The sequence below is a fragment of the Sus scrofa genome, chromosome 4, assembly GCF_000003025.6.
Source record: "Sus scrofa isolate TJ Tabasco breed Duroc chromosome 4, Sscrofa11.1, whole genome shotgun sequence".
NCBI classification, from domain to species: Eukaryota; Metazoa; Chordata; class Mammalia; order Artiodactyla; family Suidae; genus Sus; species Sus scrofa.
This window is the reverse complement of record NC_010446.5, coordinates 123,814,954-123,837,178: the sequence shown is the minus strand read 5'-3', so window position 1 is coordinate 123,837,178 and position 22,225 is coordinate 123,814,954. Positions and strand designations below refer to the sequence as shown.

At 39.5% G+C, this 22,225-nt stretch overlaps 1 protein-coding gene across 1 annotated transcript; it reads left to right on the top strand.

Moving 5' to 3' along the window:
• On the top strand, positions 1,304 to 22,091 carry DR1 (down-regulator of transcription 1). The gene is made up of 3 exons (XM_001928479.5): positions 1,304 to 2,293; positions 10,807 to 10,970; positions 19,693 to 22,091. The coding sequence occupies exons 1-3, from the start codon at positions 2,074 to 2,076 to the stop codon at positions 19,837 to 19,839; spliced, it is 531 nt and encodes a 176-aa protein (XP_001928514.1). The 5' UTR covers positions 1,304 to 2,073; the 3' UTR covers positions 19,840 to 22,091.

Genomic DNA, 22,225 nt, shown 5'->3' with positions numbered 1-22,225 from the left:
AATGAAAAATTTTTTTAAAAATGTAATTAAGGTCTCCTAAAGTGCTACACCTAGGATCATACACCAAAAGGTTTTAAGAAAACATTTCAAACAAGCCAGTTGCTGTCCAATCTAAGAACAATTTAGCTGATTAACTAAAGTGCCCAAACTCATGTAAACGGTATCTGGTTTGCCTTTTAGAAATTGCACCTCCCTATTTATAATATAGTCTGCTTCTTCAAAATGACAGTATGGCAAACTTAGCTTTTAGAAATAATGCAATTTTTCTTTTTTTTTTTTTTTTTTTGGTCTTTTTGTTGTTGTTGCTATTTCTTGGGCCGCTCCCGCGGCATATGGAGGTTCCCAGGCTAGGGGTCGAACCGGAGCTGTAGCCACCGGCCTACGCCAGAGACACAGCAACGCGGGATCCGAGCCGCGTCTGCAACCTACACCACAGCGCACGGCAACGCCAGATCGTTAACCCACTGAGCAAGGGCAGGGACCGAACCCGCAACCTCATGGTTCCTAGTCGGATTCGTTAACCACTGCGCCACGACGGGAACTCCTTTTTTTTTTTTTTTTTTTTTTTTTTGGTCTTTTTGTCTGTTGTTGCTATTTCTTGTGCAATTTTTCTTAAGAACTTGATACACGTTTGCAAAAAAAAAAAAAAAATCAGAGCCCACTCTTTTTCGCTTCATCGAAATCCAAAATGTCTAAATCGGAACCTTCTAATCTGGCTCATTGTAGACTAGGCGTTTCCACTACGATGGATCTTATTTCTAGTTTCCAGTTTAGGTATTAGCAGTGACCGCGAGGGAAAGTCACTTTTCTGAATGTTTCCCATAAAACCAGAAAATGGGTGGGGCGCCCGAGTTTCCACCCGAATAACGTCTATGAGGTACTATCCAAAGCGTCTTCCTGTGGACGATACAGACACACCGGGTTCTACTTCCCCCATACTGCACGGCCGAGCCCAGGCCTCCTTCCTCTTCCTTTCAATCTCAATTCGGGCGCTTTAGGATGAGCAACTAGAATTCTTTAAACGAAATCCAGCGCCCCTTTGTCTGCAAACTTGGCTAGGAATGGGTTCCGAGCCTCAGCGGGTTGAGAGGGCAGAGGCGGCTTTCCATCTTCGCCAGTCCACGCAGCCACCCCGGCCCGCGTCCGACGCCTGCCGGGGCGCTCCGGTACCGCGGGGCGCGCGCCCGGCCGCTACGGCCCCGGGAAGGGGCGGGACCCCAAGGCGCGTGCCGGGACCACGGAAAGCGGAAGCAGCTGGCGGGGAGGACGGGCGGTTCCCGCCGGCGCGGGTGGGGGAAGGGCTGCAGCCACACCCGGAAGTCGGGCTGGAGGGGGGGAAAACGTGTGGGGGCGAGACTTCCGGTAGCGCAAAGGGTATCGGGAGAGACTTCCAGCAAACCTTCTTCTGTGGCCTCTGGAGGGACCACCGTTACCGCGTCTTCGGCTTCCACGGTCTGCGTTCGGGCTGAACGGCCACAGCGGCCGCCCCTGCCGCTCGCCTGTGCCGGCTCTGTCCGTCTTCGTTCCCCGGCGGCCGCCCGGGTTCCAGCAGCGGCCGCGGCCGACATGTTGTGAGGCGGCGGCGCCGGTGTCTGAAGGATGGTTTGGCCGAGGCAGCGGCAGCGGCTGCTGGCGGCGGCAGCGGGGGCTCCGGCTCTGTAGAGCCCGGCCCGCTGGGTGTCCGCCCGGTACCGCGGCCAGGCCAGTGCCCCTGGACCTTGCCTCTGCTCCGGCGCCGTTGGGGACCGGTTAGGCGACAGCGCACGCCCCTCTGAGGAGGCACGAAGGTGGTTCTCCGGGCTTAGATTTCCGCACCACCTTGCTTTCCCTCGCTGACCTGGGCGGTGCTGTCCCCAGGATCCTCAGCCCCCAACTTTGTTCCCAGCCTCGCCCTGAATCTCACGCACGCGGGTGTTTCTTGCCCTCTTGACCCCCCCTTTATCTCCTGCACCCTATTCTCAGAGCGCCGCCGGGCTCACTCTCCGAGGCGCCCTTTTGAAAGAAGCTTCGTGGAGTGTGGACCAGAGCTGGGGAGTTTTTTACAAGTCGGGGCACGAGAGGTAGGAAGGTACGATGGCCTCCTCATCTGGCAACGACGATGATCTCACTATACCCAGAGCTGCTATTAATAAGATGATCAAAGAGACTCTGCCCAATGTCCGGGTGGCCAACGATGCCCGGGAGCTGGTGGTGAACTGCTGCACTGAATTCATTCACCTTGTATCTTCTGAAGCCAATGAGATTTGCAACAAATCGGAAAAGAAGACCATCTCGCCAGAGCACGTCATACAAGGTAAGTGGTCTCTGTGGGCTTTTGCTGCCGAAGAGGGGCCGGCCGGGGACGGCGTGCTCGTGGGCGACGCCGTCATGTCCCAGCCCTCAGGCTGGTCCTGGTGGCTTAGTGCTGGTCGCTGACAAGGCCCCGCGGGCGTGGGGGCAGCCGGCGCCTTCACATCCCCGTGGCGGGTTCTCGCCCTTTTCAAGCAGCGGATGGTGGAAGAGCTGCCCAGCGGCGGGGCCAGCTGGCGTGCCCCCGGCTCGAGCGGGAGGGGTGCTCTCAGTTTACAGCCGGGCCAGCCGAAGCGGCAGGAGTTTTGCCTGCCTGCGGTGGAACCCGGACGTGAGGAGCGAGAAGGAGCCTGCGGAAGGGGGACCGAGGGCGTGACAACGGAGAGGAACCCAGAAGCTGTCCCGCGGAGGCTCTGAATGCAGACGGGACCTTCATCCCCACCCGAGCCCTGCCCCAGGGTGGAGGGAAAGACGCGTGTTGAGAACGCGGGGAGAGTGGGAGGAACGTGGATGTTGAGCGCTGCGCGGTGGATTAGGGTTGGATGGAGAGAGTGTCTGTGTTCTCTGCTTTGAAAATGGTCCTGCCGGCCAGCAACAAGTTGCCAGAGCTCTCAAGTTCTATTCTGTAAGAAAAGGCACCCTTTCCTCTCCCTCCTCTCCTTTCCTTCTCTTTCCTTCCTTCCTTCCCTCCCTCCTTCCTTCCTTTTTCTTCTGCAACTTGCTTTGCTTTGTGGCGGTAGCTTTTCCAAGCTTGGATGGAAAGATTGTGAGGTTTTTTTTCGCGGGACATTCCGCTGCCCTTTCCTGCCGTCCTCCCCACTTGGATGTACACACGCAACCTTTTCTTGAGCAGCGCTTCTGGAAGTGTAACAGTTTCTTCTTTCTTCTCTTGGAAAGGATTTAGTTCAGTAATAGAGTTGGGGAACTGTATTCTGATGGTTCGTTTCAAAAATGAAGAGACATTCACTAATTATGTTTTAGGAATTACTTTCTGTGACTTGTACATGTATTCTTATGAAAAGACTGCATTCAATTTGAAGTGAGACTTTACCTTTTATAATAGTCTAATTAAAATTTTTAACAATTTCTTGATTGCTTTTGAAGTAAAAAATCACGGTTAATTTTGGTAGGCAGGTGGTTGTCTACCATTTTATTTTTATAATTCAACTTTTTGAATTATATACAGTTTTATATAAAACTCAACTTTTATATAAAATTCAACTTTTTTTATAATTCGATTTTTTAAAAGGTGACTTTCTTGTTATTCTGAAGTAGAGGACACATCTCATACTTAACCATATGTAGTATTTCACTGTCAATATTGACAAAAGGATTAAATGAGTCACTTTTGATCCTTAATGATGTGTGGAAAGTAGGTTTAAAACATACTCTGCCGTTTCCATTTCAGTACTTCCTTATGGAGGAAGGAAATCCCTAGGGAAAAGTTTATTTGATTTTAAAGCTAGAATATTCTTCTACTTGTTTGGTGTACTCTGGCAAGTAAAATGAAAGCAAAAGTTGTCTGTTTTTCCTCTTGTGTTTTATTTTTACATTGTATGTGCAATTGTTGGCACAAGTCTTTCACAAGATTATTCAACACAGATAGCTATAATTTCGTTTTACAGCTTATAAAAGAGAAAAAGGATCTTTGATCAACATTGCCTTTCCAATGAAAATTGCAAAAGATTTCAGAAGGATCTGCCTAAACACTTGTTTACACCACAGACGTGGTGATCATTCCAAAAATCTAATAACACATCACGATCTGTCTTCTTGGGTAGAGTTTATTCTTTTCTAGGATATATTTAGATATCTGATTGACATGATGGAAGAAAAGTGCAGCTGTAGCTAGCAGTATGCTAAATAGCTCAACTCTGGAATATGCTAAATTCAGTTTAATGTATGAGTCAGAGAAAGTTCCAGTGAAAGCAATTTCCTTATGCACTAAAGATGATTTATTTTTTCAAAATCGTGTATTGACCTGTTACAGTCCTACAGATTTTTTTTTCCTCTTGTAACATTGCTGTTAAGTGGATAAGAATCTACGTTTTAACCCAGAATTTTCACCAGTTAGGGGAATATACTTTATACATTTATAATCTCTTTATTAATTTCATATTGCTTAATCATTTAAATAAATTTTTGTCCTGAGTGAGTAAAAGAAATCCTTAAGGTGTGTAATTTTTAAAAATTTTATTGGAGTATAGTTGACGTAACAATGTTGTGTTAATATCAAGTGTACAGCAGAGTGAATTAGTTATACATATATCCATTCCTTTTCAGATTCCTTTCCCACATAGGTCACTACTCATTATTGAGTAGATTTCTCTGTGATATGCAATAGGTCCTTGTTACTTAACTGCTTTATATATAGTAGTGTGTATTTGTTAATCCCAGCCTCCTAATTTATTGTTCCCCCCAACATTTCCCCTGGTAACCATAAGTTTGGTGGATAAATTCTTTTGTATCACTTTTTGTCAGAGTCCACATATTAGTGATCTCATGTGATATTTGTGTTTCTCTGACTTGCTTCGGTTAGTAAGGTGTATTTTTTTTAGGTGTTTATAGTGTGTTTTTATAGACTAACTGGAAAGGTGGGTATGACATTTTTTTATGCTGTTTTGTCAGTGTTGATTATTTAGGAATGTAAGATATATCCAAGTGGAAAGGTAACGTACATTTTGAAGTGGTTTGATTCTCACATGTTGAAGTTTGGATTATTTTAGTTTAATGAACTATTTAATGAACTTGCTTTAGGAAGTTTCATTTATTCACTTGGCACTTTGTTTTACCTTGTCTCAGAGCAAATTAAGCATTTGAGGCAGTTCTGTAAAATGCAAGCTAAAGTTTTAACAATTTTATTGCTGGTAAATCTGAAATTATGTAACCTGGTTAAAATTAAAAATTTTTTTCTAAATGTTTTGCTTATTTTGATTTTAAGAACTTGGTATCAAAGATTACATATACACAAATAGAGTGACTTCTAAGTATAAAAGATGTTCCTTTTATTTTCTTGCTGGGTTTCTGTGCACACGTGTTCTTAAAATGAGTTCTAACATGTTCTGTTACATTAGGGAAAGAATTGACATTGAAAGTTGAGAGCTGCAGGTTCTGTACTGAGAAGTCTTTGGCCTTAGGCAAATCTGTTAACTAAGGTTTCCCTTTTTATGTATAAATAATACTTAATGGTTTCAGGTGTAATTAGCAATTATTGAGAATCAGAATTGAGAAACCTACCTGAAATATGCTACATTAAGTAATAATTTAAAACTTTATAGTGATCCTGTTTAAAATACAAAGCTGAAAGTTTATTTTTATTGTATTTTTTTTTTTTGTCTTGCCATTTCTTGGGCCGCTCTTGTGGCATATGGAGGTTCCCAAGCTAGGGGTCCAATTGGAGCTGTAGCCACCGGCCTACACCAGAGCCACAGCAACAGCAACTCGGAATCTGAGCCGCATCTGCGACCTACACCACAGCTCACGGCAACGCCAGATCCTTAACCTGATGAGCAAGGCCAAGGACTGAACCTGCAACCTTATGGTTCCTAGTTGGATTCGTTAACCTCTGCGCCAGGACGGGAACTCCTGAAAGTTTATTTTTAACTTTACATCTTGATGCCATTTGTAAAGCCAAAGCGAAAATAAGAATATTTTAAGTGATAGTGTTAACTGAAAGTAGTGAAAGGTTAAAAGTCTTTGAGAGTTCACTTCTTAAGCAGTTGTATTGCTCCAAGCTATCTATGTTGAAGGACTTTGAAACAAAATTCTGATCCCTCTCAAAGTGGTAACTTTGGTAAAATACAGTAAAAATGGATCACTGGAGAACAGTAAAAATGAAAAATTTTGATATTAGATTCAACAGACATAAAATTATTCTGTCATATTGCTATGAAGTTTCTTTTTCTCCCCAGCTTTTGAAATGTAATTGACATACAACATTGTGTAAGTTAGTTTGCAATGTAATGATTTGATATATGAATATATTATGAAATGATAATAAAATTAGTTAACCTAGCCATCACATCACATAGTTAGTGTATTGCTGTGAAGGTTCTTAAAATGCTTAATCAGAATTTCTGTACTTAACTCATTGTGGACCATGACAAGTAGTTCTGGCACAAGTTCATGGACCACATTTTGAGTATCCTTGCTCTAAAGCTTAAAAACCACAGTCTGTTTTGGAAAGTGGATGTGAAGTAGTTTTGAAATCAGAGGATCTGAGTGATTGCAGAAAAGTTGTAAAAATATTGAGAATGATGTTGTATCACGTAAATAATCATCCATACTGATGTTTTTTTCTGAAGGGACACATGTAGTGTGCATTGCACGGTTTATCACACAGCCAGATGCTTTTCAAGTTGGATTTTTTATTATTTTCTTTAAAATTGATATATCTTGTTTTTCTCTTCCTTTTGCCACCCGACAGTTACTTTTGAATACTACTATCTTCTATGTTCTTGGCATTGTGCTAGGTACTGCTAGGGATAAATGAATGATAATTTGATTCTTGCTCTGCCATGCTTCTCTCATTGTTCCAGATTCCCAGGAGTAGTGATACAATAGAGGACATGGTTTTTAAGGGTCTTTGCCAAGCCAGTAAGCCAAGAAGTCAGTTTGGCCTACATCCTCTTAATGAATTTTAAGTGATCTATATCACCACCCTCCCCTGACGTGTAAACAAAAGAAAATAGATAAATTTGGGAATGCTCTTTTGTGTATTTTAGATTTTTAAGTGAAAAGCATGCATGATACATTTGAAGTATAAAGTAATTCACACAAATTTATGTTACAACAAAACTTTTGAGGAGCAAATTATTATTTTGCAAAATATAAGATACACCTGTATTAAAATTGTTAGGTGTACATACTTTTTTTTTTTTTTAAAGTGGCTGTCTTGTTAATATCTTTCAAATTGAAAAAAATGTGCTAAGTATTTTTTCCCCTAATATGCCATACCCTTTTCTGGGTGCAAATCTTCTCTTCTCTTCTCTACCACACCTGCTGCATGCAGAAGTTTCCTGGCCAGAGATCGAACCCTGTCACAGCAGTGACAACACTGAATCCTTAATCACTAGGCCACCAGGGAACTGCTAAGTACAGGGTTTCTTGTTTGTTTGTTTGTCTTTGCTTGGAGGGCGGCCCACACTCTCGGTACATGGAAGTTCCCAGGCTAGAGATTGAATTGGAGCTGCAGCTGCCAATCTACGCCACAGCCACAGCAATCCTGGATCCTTTACCCACTGAGTGAGGCCAGGGATCAAACCCACGTCCTCATGGATACTAGTTAGGTTCGTTTCCGCTGAGCCACAATGGGAACTCCAGTTACAGTTTTAAGATAGATGACACAGGGTAGTATAGATAGACCTCTGAAAAAGTGATGGGTATTTTACCCACAAAGTGTTTTTTTAAATTATTTTTTATTTCTTCAGCCTTTACTCTGAGATCCTTTGAGCCAGGGCTATCAGGAGTCCATAAAATCTGTTTATACAAATTAGAAAAAGGCAATCCTTCCTTAAAAACCTTTACTACCATCTGCCAGGAAAAGTGCCTGTAAAATAAACACACAAATCTCTCATGTTTACGGTATGAATGGCTCTCCTCGGATACGGTACTGGGGTGCACTGAGCAACCTGCACACCTGTTAACCGGTGGCCATGACCGTGCTTAGAAGCTGTTTCCCTTATCCTTCAATGTTCTCATTGGCGTAAGATGGAATATTACTACTGCATGAAAATAAACGATGTGAGATGTTTCCACTCAGAAAATATTGTATCCAGTTATTCATATCTGTCAGCCAAAATGTGTTTAAAATGAGGATTAAAGTCATTGCAGTTTTGAAATTAAATTTATGGCTGCTCTTGTTGAACCATTTTATTGAGAGTACAGTATTTGTATATAGCAGCTCTTTGAATAATATTAAATATTAACCTTGGATTTACTTCCAGATTTTTTTAAAGCAGTGTTCTCAACCTTAGATGTCTTTAAAGGTGATGTCTTTTTTGGTTTTGTTTTGTTTTTTAAATTTTTATTTCATGCCCTCTGTGGTTTAAGGTAGATTGATGTTTCTTAATATCTAGTCTGGTAATTCTTGACATTTGAAGAGTTGTCTCTCCATGTATTGATTTGTTAATTTTGTAAATTTAATATACTTGTTCAGCTTGAATTTGATGGTGTGATAATGTGTTTATTTAGGTCCTATATGTTTAATAGAGTACTCTTTCAAATGTAAGAGAAAAAAGATGAATAATACGAAGTCCAAGTTAGTTATGTGACTCTTGGTGTTAGATGCTGTGTTAAATGCTTTAAACTGCTTGTTGATTCCTACAACTCTTAAAGTAAAAAAAAAAAAATGTATAATAATATTTGGTCCTTCTATGGGCTGGCCTCTGTTCTTAGCTCATTGTTTATATTAATTTATTCTTCACAGCAGCCTGATCTGATGAGATACAGATACAGTTGTTCTTGTTTTAAAGGAACAGAACTGAAGGAACTTATCCTGAGTCACACAGCTAATAGGAGGCAGAGCTAGGAGTCAGTCCCTGGCAGCCTAGGGGCTACATGCTTAACCACTTTAGTGCTTCTGGTTGTAGAAATATATTATGAAATAGATGCTATTCTCATTTTAGAGATGGAGGACTGAAGCTTAGAGATATTAAGCAACATATCCAAAGTTATGCAAATACAGTGACAACCAGGTTTCAAATTCTGTCTGATTTCAAAAGGAAAACATTACTTCTGTCTAGGAGGGTCAGGCAGACTTAATTTGAAGATGGAATTTGATGATCTGGGCCTTGAATGAATTGCTGTCAGCATGTGTGGGAAGCTGGTACCTGTTGAAACATTGAAGAGTCAGGTTTAGCAGAGTATGTGGGGATTTAATGGCAGAAATAAAGCTGGAAAGGTAAGTGGGACTAGATCCTAGAGGACCTTATTGTAGTGCTAAGGAAATGAGACTTAGAATGTGGCAGGACACTGTATGTAAGTCATTACTTGGTTTCTTTTGGTATGGTCTCCAGCCAATATTATCGAAAATATGCTATTATGCTTGTTCCTTTAAAAAGAAAAGATAACACAAAAATTTTGGCTTCTAACATTGACACTTAAAAAATGTCTGTCATTTCAACTAAAAAATTCAGGCTGCCTAATTTTCACTTAATCTTCTCCTGTACCCCAAGCTTATTGAGGCTGGGAATTATATGGTGGTGAATTTGGTAAACAGAACTCAGAATAATGTCTTATCAGAGTTTGGGGGGATGACAGAGGAGGGGTTGGTAAGCTAATTAAAATTCAAATAATAGCACTCTGCTTTTTGGCATCAGATTATTCCTAAAGATGATTGATGAAAACAGCTTGACATGTGAAGTAATTAAAGTTGTAAATTGTTCAAAATGTCTTAAAAACCACAGCCTACATGGGAATGTGAATTTTAAAGATACTTGGTATTCCCCCCAAAGAGCAAGTTCCCAAAGTTAGAATTTAGGGTGTCTTTACTTGGTTTATCGTACTTGTTGAAAGACTGCAAGAACTGATGAACTAACTTAAGTTCATGTAATGTGTTTTTCACCACCTGTATTTCATCATTGGCTCAGAAAACAAAATGACTTAAGGGTATTAGCCAGTATATAGAAAACTATAAAATATAACTTTAAATACCATGAGCCAAAAGGAAATTTTATGCTTTGTCTTTTTGGATTGCAGAAGGCATTTGGAGCGTGCATTATTTTCTTATAAATTTTTCGTTCTAAATGTGAAAAGAAATAAAGGGAGGTAATTTTTTGTTAATGTTTCTCCTATCCTCTAGTCTTCCTTTATCCCAGTTTTTTGGCCACATCACTTGAAATATTTTTATAGTGTTTTCCTCTTAAGTTTTATTTTCAAGGGAAACTTTGGCTGAATATAAATGCTGAATTTCATAAGTTATTTCCACCAATATTTCTTAAACTTGGCAGTTTGAGTGTCTTTTGCTAAAAATAGTTTCCTGTTGGTACTTTAGACAAAGGAACTTACCTATTCTTCCATCCTGTCTTACTGAAAATTAAAGCGTGTGTTACCAGCCTACTTCTTCTAAGCCAAATGGCACAAAATGTGTTATTAATAAGTATGTTCCAAATATTTGCTTTTTTGGTATCTTTCGAGAAAGTGACTGATTTGATGAGTGATTTACTATGAGTGGTATAGGGAAAATGTTTTCTTACTAAAACCATGTGTTCTTACATTGGAAACCCCCCCCACACAGGAAATTCTTTGGTTTTTAAAAAATTAGAAAGAAAAGGAAAAATGAAGCCCTGTGCCTCGAAATGTTCCTTAAGTTTTAACTAATTTGCAATCTAGTGTTAAGAAGGTTGATAAAATATATTGTCTTAGCAATAGAAATAATTGTTATACAGCTGTAAAATAGATAAAATTATTAGAAAACAATGTTCACCTCCAAAAAATCCCCAAATAACCCCCACAAAACAATGATTCATAGATGAGGGAAAAGTGTTTTATCACTTTTTCAAATTTTCATTTCCCTAGCACTAGAAAGTTTGGGCTTTGGCTCTTATATCAGCGAAGTAAAAGAAGTCTTACAAGAGTGCAAGACAGTGGCGTTAAAAAGAAGAAAGGCCAGTTCCCGTTTGGAAAACCTTGGTATTCCTGAAGAAGAGTTATTGAGACAGCAACAGGAACTATTTGCAAAAGTAAGTAGTGTGTTTTAAATTATTTTCATCTAAATCCAACCCTTTTTGCTAACTGTACTAGTTCCCGAAATCATTACCTAAGTTAATATATATAGCCAGAGGACTTTCTTTCTGTGGGTGATTGTTTAATCATGTAATGTGATGTTAGATCTAGCCAGATTGATTCTGTTTGACCAGTTATTTACTTTATATAAAAGTAAATATTTGCAGCAACCTGTTTTCTGAGGAGAACAACTCCAAATAACTACTGAGATTTTACTTTGATGGTTTTTCGGACAGAATGGTCACATAAAAGCATGAAAAGTATACCTAAACGTTCTTAAGATTTAAAATGATGGTCTGGTGAGAAAATACTGTATCATACTTTTAGAGGAATAGCATGTAAGAAAAATCTGAGGTAGAAACATCTACTTTGTGGTTAAATTAGGTCTTTAAATACACCTTTTAAACACTCTAATCTTAAAAAACTTTGAAGGGCCAGTGGAGCAGAGAAAGGAAGAAAACTTTTCTCCTTTCTTACTTGTTATAGTTCTCATGCCTAGTCTGTGAAGGATGAGCGGTGAGTGCTAATACCCCTCCGTTTTATCCCTCTATTTAAAAAAAAACGAAGGGACCACAGGGTGGGACTGGGTGGAGTTTGTGTTTAGCCTCTCAGATTTTCCCTGATGTTACTGCTGCCATCTTCTGGGCCTGCCTTAGCCCGTCCTCAGAGTCCCGGATACCTTCTTCATTCCCTTCCAGGTCCCCTCAGTGGCAAAATAGAACAAGCTCTGTAACCTGTTTTGGAACCATGCTCTGGTTTTCCAAAGATGAATGCTACAGTGTCTCTCACTCCTTGGGTTCGCCCCAGTTCACTATCCCTTGGTGTTATAGCAGAGTCAACAAAGACACAGCATTCATTTACTTAATAAAAACACCAAGGGATGAAGATAAGGGGACGCAATAGCCCACATGGCACGGCTTCCGCATGGAGTGGATAGACAGCACAACCAATATGCACACATACTCTGTGTTGAAGACAAAGACCAACACAAAAGGGCTCTCCATCACTCCTTTCTACTCATGCATGGCATGCCTTGGGCACAGAATACCCACACACATGTAGGGCAAGAACATGAGGGAGAAACTGAGAAAGATTGGCCTTCCCTTCTTTGCTTGGTTCCTTGAAGCTGGGCAGTAGATAATTGCAAAGTACAGTGATTTTCTCTCTCTCTCTCTCTCTTTTTTTTTTTTTTTTTTTTTTTTTTCTGGTCTTTTTAGGACCTTACCCACGGCATATGGAAGTTCCTCAACTGGGGTCGAATTGGAGCTATAGCCACTGGCCTACCCCACAGCCACTCCAGATCTGAGTCACATCTGCAACCTACACCACAGCTCATGGCAACGCCAGATCATTAACCCACTGAGCAAGGCCAGGGATCAAACCTGCGACCTCATGGATGCTAGTCGGGTTTGTTACTGCTGAGCCACAGCAGAACTCCAGAGTACAGTGATTCTTGAATGTTACTGAGTATTTATTCCACATAAGACTGATAGCTTAATAACCCAATTATTAAGAAGGCAAATCATGGTTCAAGGCTAAATTTATTAGCATGGGCTGAGATATCTTAATGGTATTTTGTACTTTCTCTTCTCTGTATCTTCTCCCCACCTACCCTGCAAAGACAGGGGCAAGGGTTTATGAACTTGAAAAATTATGATAACAGCTTAAAAAATAACCATTTGGAGAGTTTCTGTTGTGGCTCATCAGATACAAACCTGACTAGTGTCCATAAGGATGTGGGTTCAATTCCTGGCCTCTCTTAGTGGGTTAAGGATCCTGTATTGCCTTCAGCTGTGGTGTAGGCCGGCAGCTGTAGCTCCCATTCGACCCCTAGCCTGAGAGCTTCCATATGCCATGGGTATGGCCCTAAAAAGCAAAAAAAAAGAAAGAAAAAAAAGAAAATCTACTCCATGTATGAAAATAGTTTTTTGAAATAAACCATTTGACTCACTTTCCAGTGGGAAGATCCTGAAAATTAGACCTAAATCATTGTGTTAGGGAAAAAGGAAATGAAATATGAAGTGTTTTGGTTCCAGAGAGATACTTATTTTATCATGAGAGTAGAGCTGTGTGGTCATTTATAAAATGTCTGTAAGCTCCCTGAGGGCAGGACTCATTGTAACTTGTATCTCTAGCATCTGCCTAACATGGTAACTAGCCCAGGGGGAGTATTTAGTAAATACTTGTTGAATGAGTTGATGAGAAAAGGAAGCACACAACTCTAGATGTAGAAGAGACTTTTGAAATCATTTAATTCAACCTTGATCTTTCAAATTATGATTCTGAGGTTTGAGGAGATTAAAGAACCTACTCACCATTAAAAAAAAAAAAAAAAAAAGGCGGGGCGGGCAGGGAGGTGAGGCTAATTTTTCCATATAAAGTTCTGGCTTCAGATTTGAAATTGTAAGGCAGGGTTGGTTTGAATAGAAGAGGTGAGATTTGCTATGAGTTGTAATTACCATTAAAGTTAAGAAATATCATTTTAGAGCATCTCTTCCAGGTTAGCACCACAATTGATCTATTGCAGTTATAACAACCAGTTTGGTTTATATTAAAAAGCATTTAAATTTTAAATGTTATCAAGCACTAGACACCAGATAACATTTAATAAGGAAGGTAAAAGCTGACTAACATTTATTGAGTTCCAGCCATGTGTTAATCACGTTGCACGTAATTTACCAGTATTATTTCATTTAAAATCTACACAACAGCCTATGAGATAGGTGCTAAAAAAGGAAAAGCCATAGGTGGTAGAGGCAGGCATGAGCACATGAAAACAATGTTATATCCATGTGAAAATGAGGGATTGAAGGAGGAATGATAATTTTTTAAAAAAGTAAACAGCTATTGGAATTTTCGTTGTGGCTCAGTGGTAACGAACCTGACTAGTATCCATGAGGATGTGGGTTCGATCCCTGGCCTTGCTCAGTGGGTTAAGTTTTTGGCATTGCCATGAGCTGTGGTGTAGGTTGCAGATGCAGCTCAGATCCTGTGTTGCTCTGGCTGTGGCATAGGCTGGCTGCTGCAGCTCTGATTTGGCCCCTAGTCTGGGAACTTCCATATGCTCGGGTGCGGCCCATTTTAGCAAGGGAAAAAAGAAGGTAAATGGCTATTATTTATCGACTCTCTACTAGTACAGATCACCTGGAGAGTGCCAAAGTAGATACTTGGTGAAAAGAAAAAGGTGCTCTGCTAAGCACTTGACGTACTTTGCAAAGTTCTCATGAATAATATAGATTTTACTGTACCTATTTACACATTAAGAAACAGACTCAAAGATGGAGAAGCTTGCGTGAAATCATTTGTTTTACAGACAGTCATTGAACTCTTCACTATTTACCAGATATAGTGCCAGGCTTATAATAGTATAAAAAAGAGACACGGTTCCTGTCTTTATATAGCTTAGTTTACTGGGAAGGATTGACTTAAACAACAATAAGTTCATACAGTTAGAAAGTGTTAGAGTCTAAATCCAAGCTTATCTTCTGACTATAAAACCTGTGTTCTTTCTACACTACCATGCAGATACTCTAGTCATTATTTTGTTTGCGTAAATTTATTTTGGAACTTTCAAATGGTACGAACATGCTTTATCCTTTCCAGGGCAAAAAGGCAAATGAAAGAAATATTGATTCCCTGTCAAATCTGTCTTCACCTCTCTACCATTGTCATCTGTTTTTCCCCCCTTTCCATATCTCCCTTTTTTGCCCCAAACTATAGATGAAAATACCCTATTATTTCTTTGCTCTTGTGGGAAAAACCAGCAGACCAGTTTCTGCCGTGGCACAGTGGGTTAAGAATTCAACTATAGCGGTGTGGGTCACTGTGGAGATATGGGTTCAAACCCTGGCCCCACACGGTGGGTTTGAAGGATCTGGCATTGTCGCAGGCTCCACTCTGGACACAACTGTGGCTTGGATTCAGTCCCTGGCTGGGTAACTTCCATATGCTGTGGGTGCAACCATTAAAAAAAAAGAAGTAAAATTCTAGCAGCTGCTTAGTACTTCCCCTAGAGAACAAAGTCCTAAATATAGAAGGAATTGGTTAGTTATTATGACGTCTTTTCCATCACTTTCATTTCACTTAATCATTTAGACTTTATTTTAAATACTAACACAATAACAGCCTTGGAATTCCCTGGTGGCAAAGTGGGCAAAGGATCTGACATTGTCACTGCTGTGGCTTGGGCCACGGCTATGGTGCGGGTTTGATCCCTGACCTGGCAACTTCCACATGCAGTAGACATGGCCAGAAAAAATGGCAGCCTCATTTGAAGCTGTCTTTCACTGCTAAGCAGCAAATATTTGAAAAGGAGGAATCGCTAATACTTTGAGATTAAAGTTAACTGTACATTTAAATGATTAATTTTAGTATGTGGGAGTGGGAATCTTATGGGAACATTATGTTTCATTTCCCACGTAACGAAAATCTCCAGAAGTAATTAGAAAGTATATGCCTACTTACATCTTTTTCTCCCTTCCATTTTAGAAGGAAAATACCTGGGATGGGTGGGGTGAGAGGTAAGAGGGAAAAAAAAAAAGAAATTAGAATGGATGCCACTGAAAATTTTAATTGGTCGAAATGAGTACAATACTGTTAACCAGTCAACCTTGATTTTAAAGTCATTGGGATGCTTTTAAGTTTAGAGAAAAAAGTATGAATGTTGATATGAGACCACGGCACCTGAAAGTCAATTAAATTTTAAATGTAACCAGTACAAGTCTTTGCAGATTTTTAAATAACCTGAGATAAGTAACTTTGTAGTAAAAACCTGGGTAGAGACTTGAAATTATTTGAATTATTATTATTTTTTCCCCTGGGCCATGATTTTTTTGTCTTTTTAAGGCCACACCTGTGGCATATGAAAGTTCTCAGGCTAGGGGTCGAATTGCAGCAATACCAGATCTGAGCCTCGTCTGTGACCTACAGCACAGCTTAGGTTAATACTGGATCCTTAACCCATTGAGTGAGGCCAGGGATCAAACCCACATCCTCAAGAATACTCGTCAGGTTCATTACCACTGAGGCACAATGGGAACTCCCCAGGCCATGAAATTATACCTACCTATAGTTGATTAGGCCACAGAGTAGGTTCTTAAGTTGATTAAATTGATATATTTGGTTTGTCCTATAATTTTCAAGTATTTCCTGTGAAACAGTCTGTTTTGAACTCCGGTATTCCAAAAGTAAATATGCTTGTGTGTTATGGAAAGGTTTTCCATATTTCTATATAAAAATGGGTGGAGGTAGTTATTAGAATACCCGGTTTTTAATTTCTTGACAAAACTTTTTTTTTGTCTGTAAGAGAGGGGAGGTATAGTACAGTGACATTAACTGCAGTGTGAGGCTAACTACTCTCACGAGGAAGATAAAAAGAGATCCTCAAGTACAGAGACATCACATTAGATTTTAGTGGTGTAGCCGTGTGCCAGTTACTAAGCAGTTATCCCAGCATGAAACTTCACTGTATGCCCTGCTTAGAGGTGGGCCCAGGCCTCTGCAAACCATGTTTCTGCTTTTCTAGCTGGCTTCCCTTAGACTCCGCTGCCACTAAGGGGCTCCAGAGGGAGATTAGAAGGCTGGGTGGAAGAAGGCACTTGTTCCTTTCTTTTACTTGCACTTGGCTTCAGGCTCCTTTGAGCAACCCAGCAGTGTTTCACCCTGGCTGCATCAGTTTTTTCCTGTAGCAGGAACTGAATTTGGTTTGCAGTTTCTCCAGTACTTACAGAACCAGACTGAACATGCATCCTTTTCCTCAGGGATGTGGGTCTCAATCCTTGGCGCCCTCCTCTAAGCTCAGAGATGCTAGTACCAACTGGTCTGTGCCCCTCCTTCAGAAGTCTGAGTTTCAGTTCAGTGGGTTGCTCACTTAAAGCTTCTAAGTTTTAAAAATTTAAACCTCTTCCCCTGTCCCCCCAGTTTTAGGATTGGTGGCTGCTTCCTGTAGTTGCCACCCACATATTTTAGCATTCATTTCTTGCCTTTTCAGTTACCTAGTTACCAACTTTATACTGGGTTAATAATCTTTTAGATTACATTCTTTCTATTTTTGTAACTAGCATGACTTCTGTCTCCTAATTAGACCAGAATGATACTGAAAGGAATCAGTAACAAACTTAACGGAGAAAACAGTGTTTCAGTTTTACTTGAAGGAAGAGTAGAATTTCAGTAAATAAAAATCAGGTGAATTCAAATAGAATGACTATCAGCATGAGTAAAGGTAGTAAAATGGGGGGGTATGATGTATGTTTGGGAAACATTTTATGTTCTAGGTTTTTGTTTTTGGAGTTGAAGATAAATGTTATGAAAGAAGATTAGGTAAATAGATTGGGACAGACAGTAATTTGAACACTAGGCTGAGAAATTTGGACTTAATTGGTAACAGATAAATTTTTTAATTAAAATTTCCAAAAATGGACAGTAAATTCATGGCAGATTATTAAGAAAAGGTAGGAATGTTTGTAGTAAAATCCTAATCTTAAAATTATACTGAGCATGGTAGTTTTCCCACAAAACATTCATTCACTCAGAAACTACTGGGGTGCTTATATGTTGGAAAGGCAACGGTGAAGCAGTTTCTGTTCTCAAATCTAGTGGGGGAGTTCCTGTCGTGGCGCAGTGGTTAACGAATCCGACTAGGAACCATGAAGTTGCGGGTTCGGTCCCTGGCCTTGCTCAGTGGGTTAACGATCCGGCGTTGCCGTGAGCTGTGGTGTAGGTTGCAGACGCGGCTCGGATCCCGCATTGCTGTGGCTCTGGCGTAGGCTGGTGGCTGCAGCTCCGATTCAACCCCTAGCCTGGGAACCTCCATATGCCGTGGGAGCGGCCCAAGAAATAGCAAAAAAAAAAAAAAAAAAAAATCTAGTGGGGAAAAAAGATATATACTCAGAGAACAAAATGGATAGATATGGGAATGCATAGAGAATTATGGAATATGCAGGTAAGCAGAGAATGTGACCTAGAAAGATGAAGAAAAACTGATTGTGTTTGAAGTGATGACTAGCAATCAGCCTTTCATAAAGGAGGGTATGAGCTAGGCTTAAATAATTCTGAGAAAAGGCCGAAATGGAGAAACAGATTCATTTTTCTGGTAATAGATGAAATTATCTCATGCAATAGGGCATGTGACCCAGATGTATGCATCTTGGCTTCTCAAATTCTGTGGTAGTTTTTATAGAGGATGTTTCAAATGAATGGATTTTAACTACACCACTTAAATTCAGTACTGTATGAGTATTCACAAGTGTGTATGGGGTAAGGATATGTTCTGTGTGTGTGTGTGTGTGTGTGTGTGTGTGCGCGCGCGCGCGCGTGCGTGAGTGCACAGATATATTTATAGAGATGGAAGAGAGGGATAGAGGAAGAGAGAAGTATAGGATACAGAACTGTGATAGAAACTTAAATAGTCACGGTAGCTATTGCCTTTACATTTAGTCCTTTTCCCCTAACAGTTAGAGGTAGAGTACTAGAGAACTTTCAAACTACAGAAATAATTTTTAGATGGAAAATGTTTATTTTATTTACTTATTTGCTTTTTAAGGTCCCACCTGCGGCATATGGAGATTCCCAGGCTAGGGGTCAGTTGGAGTATAGCTGCCGGTCTGCACCACAGCCACAGCAATGCCAGATCCGAGCCACATCTGCGACCTACACCACAGCTCACAGCAACGCCAGATCCTTAACCCACTGAGCGAGGCCAGGGATCAAACCCACAACCTCATGGTTCCTAGTCAGATTCATTTCTACTGCACCACGATGGGAACTCCTAGATGGAAAATATTTATGTCAAAATTGTAGTTGTTCCTGTTGCGGCTCAGTGGAAACAAATCTGGCTAGTACCCATGAGGACGTGGGTTTGATCCTTGGCCTCGCTCATTGGGTTAAGGATCTGGTGTTGCCATGAGCTATGGTGTAGGCCAGCAGCTACAGCTTGGATTCAACTCCTAGCCTGGGAGTGTCCATATGCTGTGGATGTGGCCCTAAAAAGGAAAAAAAAAAAAAAGAATTGTAAATTAAGACAGAAGAATCAAGAGAAACACGTGAAAAAGGAATTAAAGGGAGAATATTGTTTTTCTGTAAACTTTTTAAAGTTCTTCAGTTGAACCATTATGTAGCATAAAAAGGAGCTTTTATGGAAACTTGAAAACTCTCCTTAAGAGAGTTGACAGAGGAGTTCCCATTGTGGCTCAGTGATAGCAAATCCAACTAATGTCCACGAGGATGCGGGTTCAATCCCTGGCCCTGCTCACTGGGTTAAGGATGAGGCTTCCAATTTGACCCCTGGCTTGGCAACTTACATATGCTGCACAAGTGTGGCCCTAAAAGAAAAAAAAAGTTGACAGGGAGGGAGTTCTCCTCTGGCGCAGTGGGTAAGGATCTGGTGTGGTCACTGCAGTGGCTTCATTTGCTGGTGCGGAGTGGGTTTAATCCCTGACCCAGGAACTTCCGTATGCCGCAGATGCAGCCAGATACCCACCCCCCCAAAAAAAAGAGTTGTCAGAGAAGCAATCTCTAATTATATTTTCTTAGAGAATTTATGTTGTCCTAATGTACAACTGTGTAGTGTTTGGGAGGTATACACATTTGATAATGACTAAGTTTATGGTTGGCTTAATACACAAAGTGTGCGTATTGTAGGTTTTTTTTAACTTTTGTGTGTGTGATGTTTTTGGTGTTTAGGCTAGACAGCAACAAGCAGAATTGGCCCAACAGGAATGGCTTCAAATGCAGCAAGCTGCCCAGCAAGCACAGATTGCTGCTGCCTCAGCAAGTGCATCCAACCAGGCAGGATCTTCTCAGGATGAAGAAGATGATGACGATATCTGAAATTCACCAGCTGAGTTTCTATTTCCTCTATAAATGTTTTTCCTTGCACAAGAAAACAGTGAACGAAATGCTTATCTGTAATTTTGTATGCTTCTTGGTGGACTTGCCATTGGTATTCTAGGGATGTCTGCCGTTAAGTTTCATCTGTTGTGTGCTGTTGATGTAAAAACTGTCTCTTTGAACTATTGAAAATTTAAGATTCAGTATAATATCAATTTTGAATTTTTAATAGTGTTTATGAAATTTTAGATAGCGGTGAGTCCTTTATTTGGTCAATAAAACAGTGTTACAGAAAACTTCAAGTTTATAAAAATACAGTGAAATTTATACAGAAATTCTAAATCTGCGTTTGCATTTCCTCTGCCCTTTTAGCTACACTGAAAATCTGTAGTTGTTCATGACTGAGGGTGGAGGTGCTTTGTGATGCAGTAGACATCGGGTCAGGTTGGTGACAAAAGAGTTCGGTTCTGTAGTATCGGGATTTTTGGTCTTTAAAAGGAGTATATATGCAGGCAATAAACACTTCTGCTCGGGTAAATATACTTGTTTAAAAAAAATCTCAAAACAAGGCATTCAAAAGCTGGGAAGGAGTATGTTTAATAGTAGTTGTAAAATTTGGTAGGTTATGTTTTTGACTTTGATTTTGTTTTATGTAGAAGTAAAAACTACAGTTTTACTATGGAATAATTCATCCTGAGCTACACTATTACATTTCATAGACTGCCCTATTTTGAGGACTGTCATGATTCTTAGTATTTCACTTCAATAATTATTAATAGTATTACTTGCTTAGCCCATCCATGTTTATTGGAACTCGTGAAACAGTTGCTTAGGTTCCGTTGGTTTAACTGAAGTTCATAAATATTCAGACATTTGCTGGGGGAAAGAAACGAAAGTTAATGAGCATGCTTGCTATAAAAGAGGGATTTTTTTTTTGTAATTAAACTTGTAGTTATAGTTTACTCGTTTGTTTTTAACATTACTTTTACGATTTCTTGACTAGATGACCTAGTGTGTCCAATGCTTCCTTTTGAAATGGCATCATTGTCTCCATCATAATTGAGTGATCCTTTAAAAATGATTGGTTTTGTTTTGTGTAAGGAAGTGTGTCCTAATTGATCAGCCCTAATTTTGAACTGCTTGTTAAAAGGGAAAAGCTTTAATTTGGTTCCAATAAATAAAGTATGGTAGTGATTTTTATAGAAATCCAGGGTGTTGAAGAAATGGCCTATTATTTGCATTTTGGAAACAGAATGGAAAAACCACTTAAGATAGTATGAAGTAATCAAAATTTCTATGTAACATTTGCCAAACATTTAAATTTCTATATTCACCAAGCCTAAAGATAGATTGAAGCTTCCAGGATTTCAATTTTAATTGAAGAGCTAATAAAATAAATTGAAGAGTTTACATGTATTAGATTTCTTAATCATATTTTACAGTTTTAGAAAAAGTGAAATATTGTCATATATGTATTAAATACACTTCTTCCATGCCACAGATAGGTGAATCTTGCTGAATGTTTTGAGTTGAAGTTGATATTGTATCCATGAAGTGCTTTTGGACAAGATAGAAGGGATTTTTTTTTTTTTAAAGTTTAAGTACCAAAGGTAGTCTAGTCTAAGAAATAAGTTAATAAGTGTTGACTTTTCTAATTTGTACTGTAACATCCTTATACTTTCTGTTTTAAGTATATCTGTTTCTTAAATAACTTAGGCAGTTTTCCATACTTTTTTTTTCCTGATGCAGAGTTCAGGTTAATTAATATTTTACTGCATCTGATAATGTATTATATGTTTGAATTCTAGTGACTTTTCATTTTGACATCCTTGTGATTTCATATGCTGTATTCTTCAAGCAATAAAATCTGATGTGTTTTATAAATTGTTTTTATATTTAATGATCTATACAGATTAATGGCATGAAATTTCTTTTATTACCATTTTTACTAGTTTCAAGAATTTTAGGTCCAAGAGACATTTTGATCATTTGGTATGTAGTATTTGACCTTCTCCTTTGTTTACCGTTACTTCAGAAAATGTGGTTTTACTTGTATTTTTGTAATTTACAGTCCTAGGATGCAGGCATAACAAAGCTAATTAAGCAGTGTTTTACTTTTAGCTTAATTTTTAGTAGTTAAAAGTCACTATTATATTCTTTATGTTGTTGAATTTTTAAACTCTTTTGGAGAGAGAAACAAAATCTTTAGGGTTCTTGAGAAATAAAGTTATTGTTTAGTAAGTATTTTCCCCACTTCCTTGAATTTATGTCTTTTTTTCCAGCAGACTATCAGATTAATAAGTGTTGAAAAGCCATCGATTTTTTAAAATTACGCCATACATTTAGAAGAGTACACAAATAAAGGTTTCAGAAATTAAACATACTT

Bases quoted from the DNA above. Each gene is read 5' to 3' on its own strand.
- DR1 (XM_001928479.5), top strand. From the start codon at position 2,074: ATGGCCTCCTCATCTGGCAACGACGATGATCTCACTATACCCAGAGCT. The intron at 2,294-10,806 runs GTAAGTGGTCTC...TCATTTCCCTAG, and splicing joins GCCAGAGCACGTCATACAAG to CACTAGAAAGTTTGGGCTTT. The intron at 10,971-19,692 runs GTAAGTAGTGTG...TTTGGTGTTTAG, and splicing joins AACAGGAACTATTTGCAAAA to GCTAGACAGCAACAAGCAGA.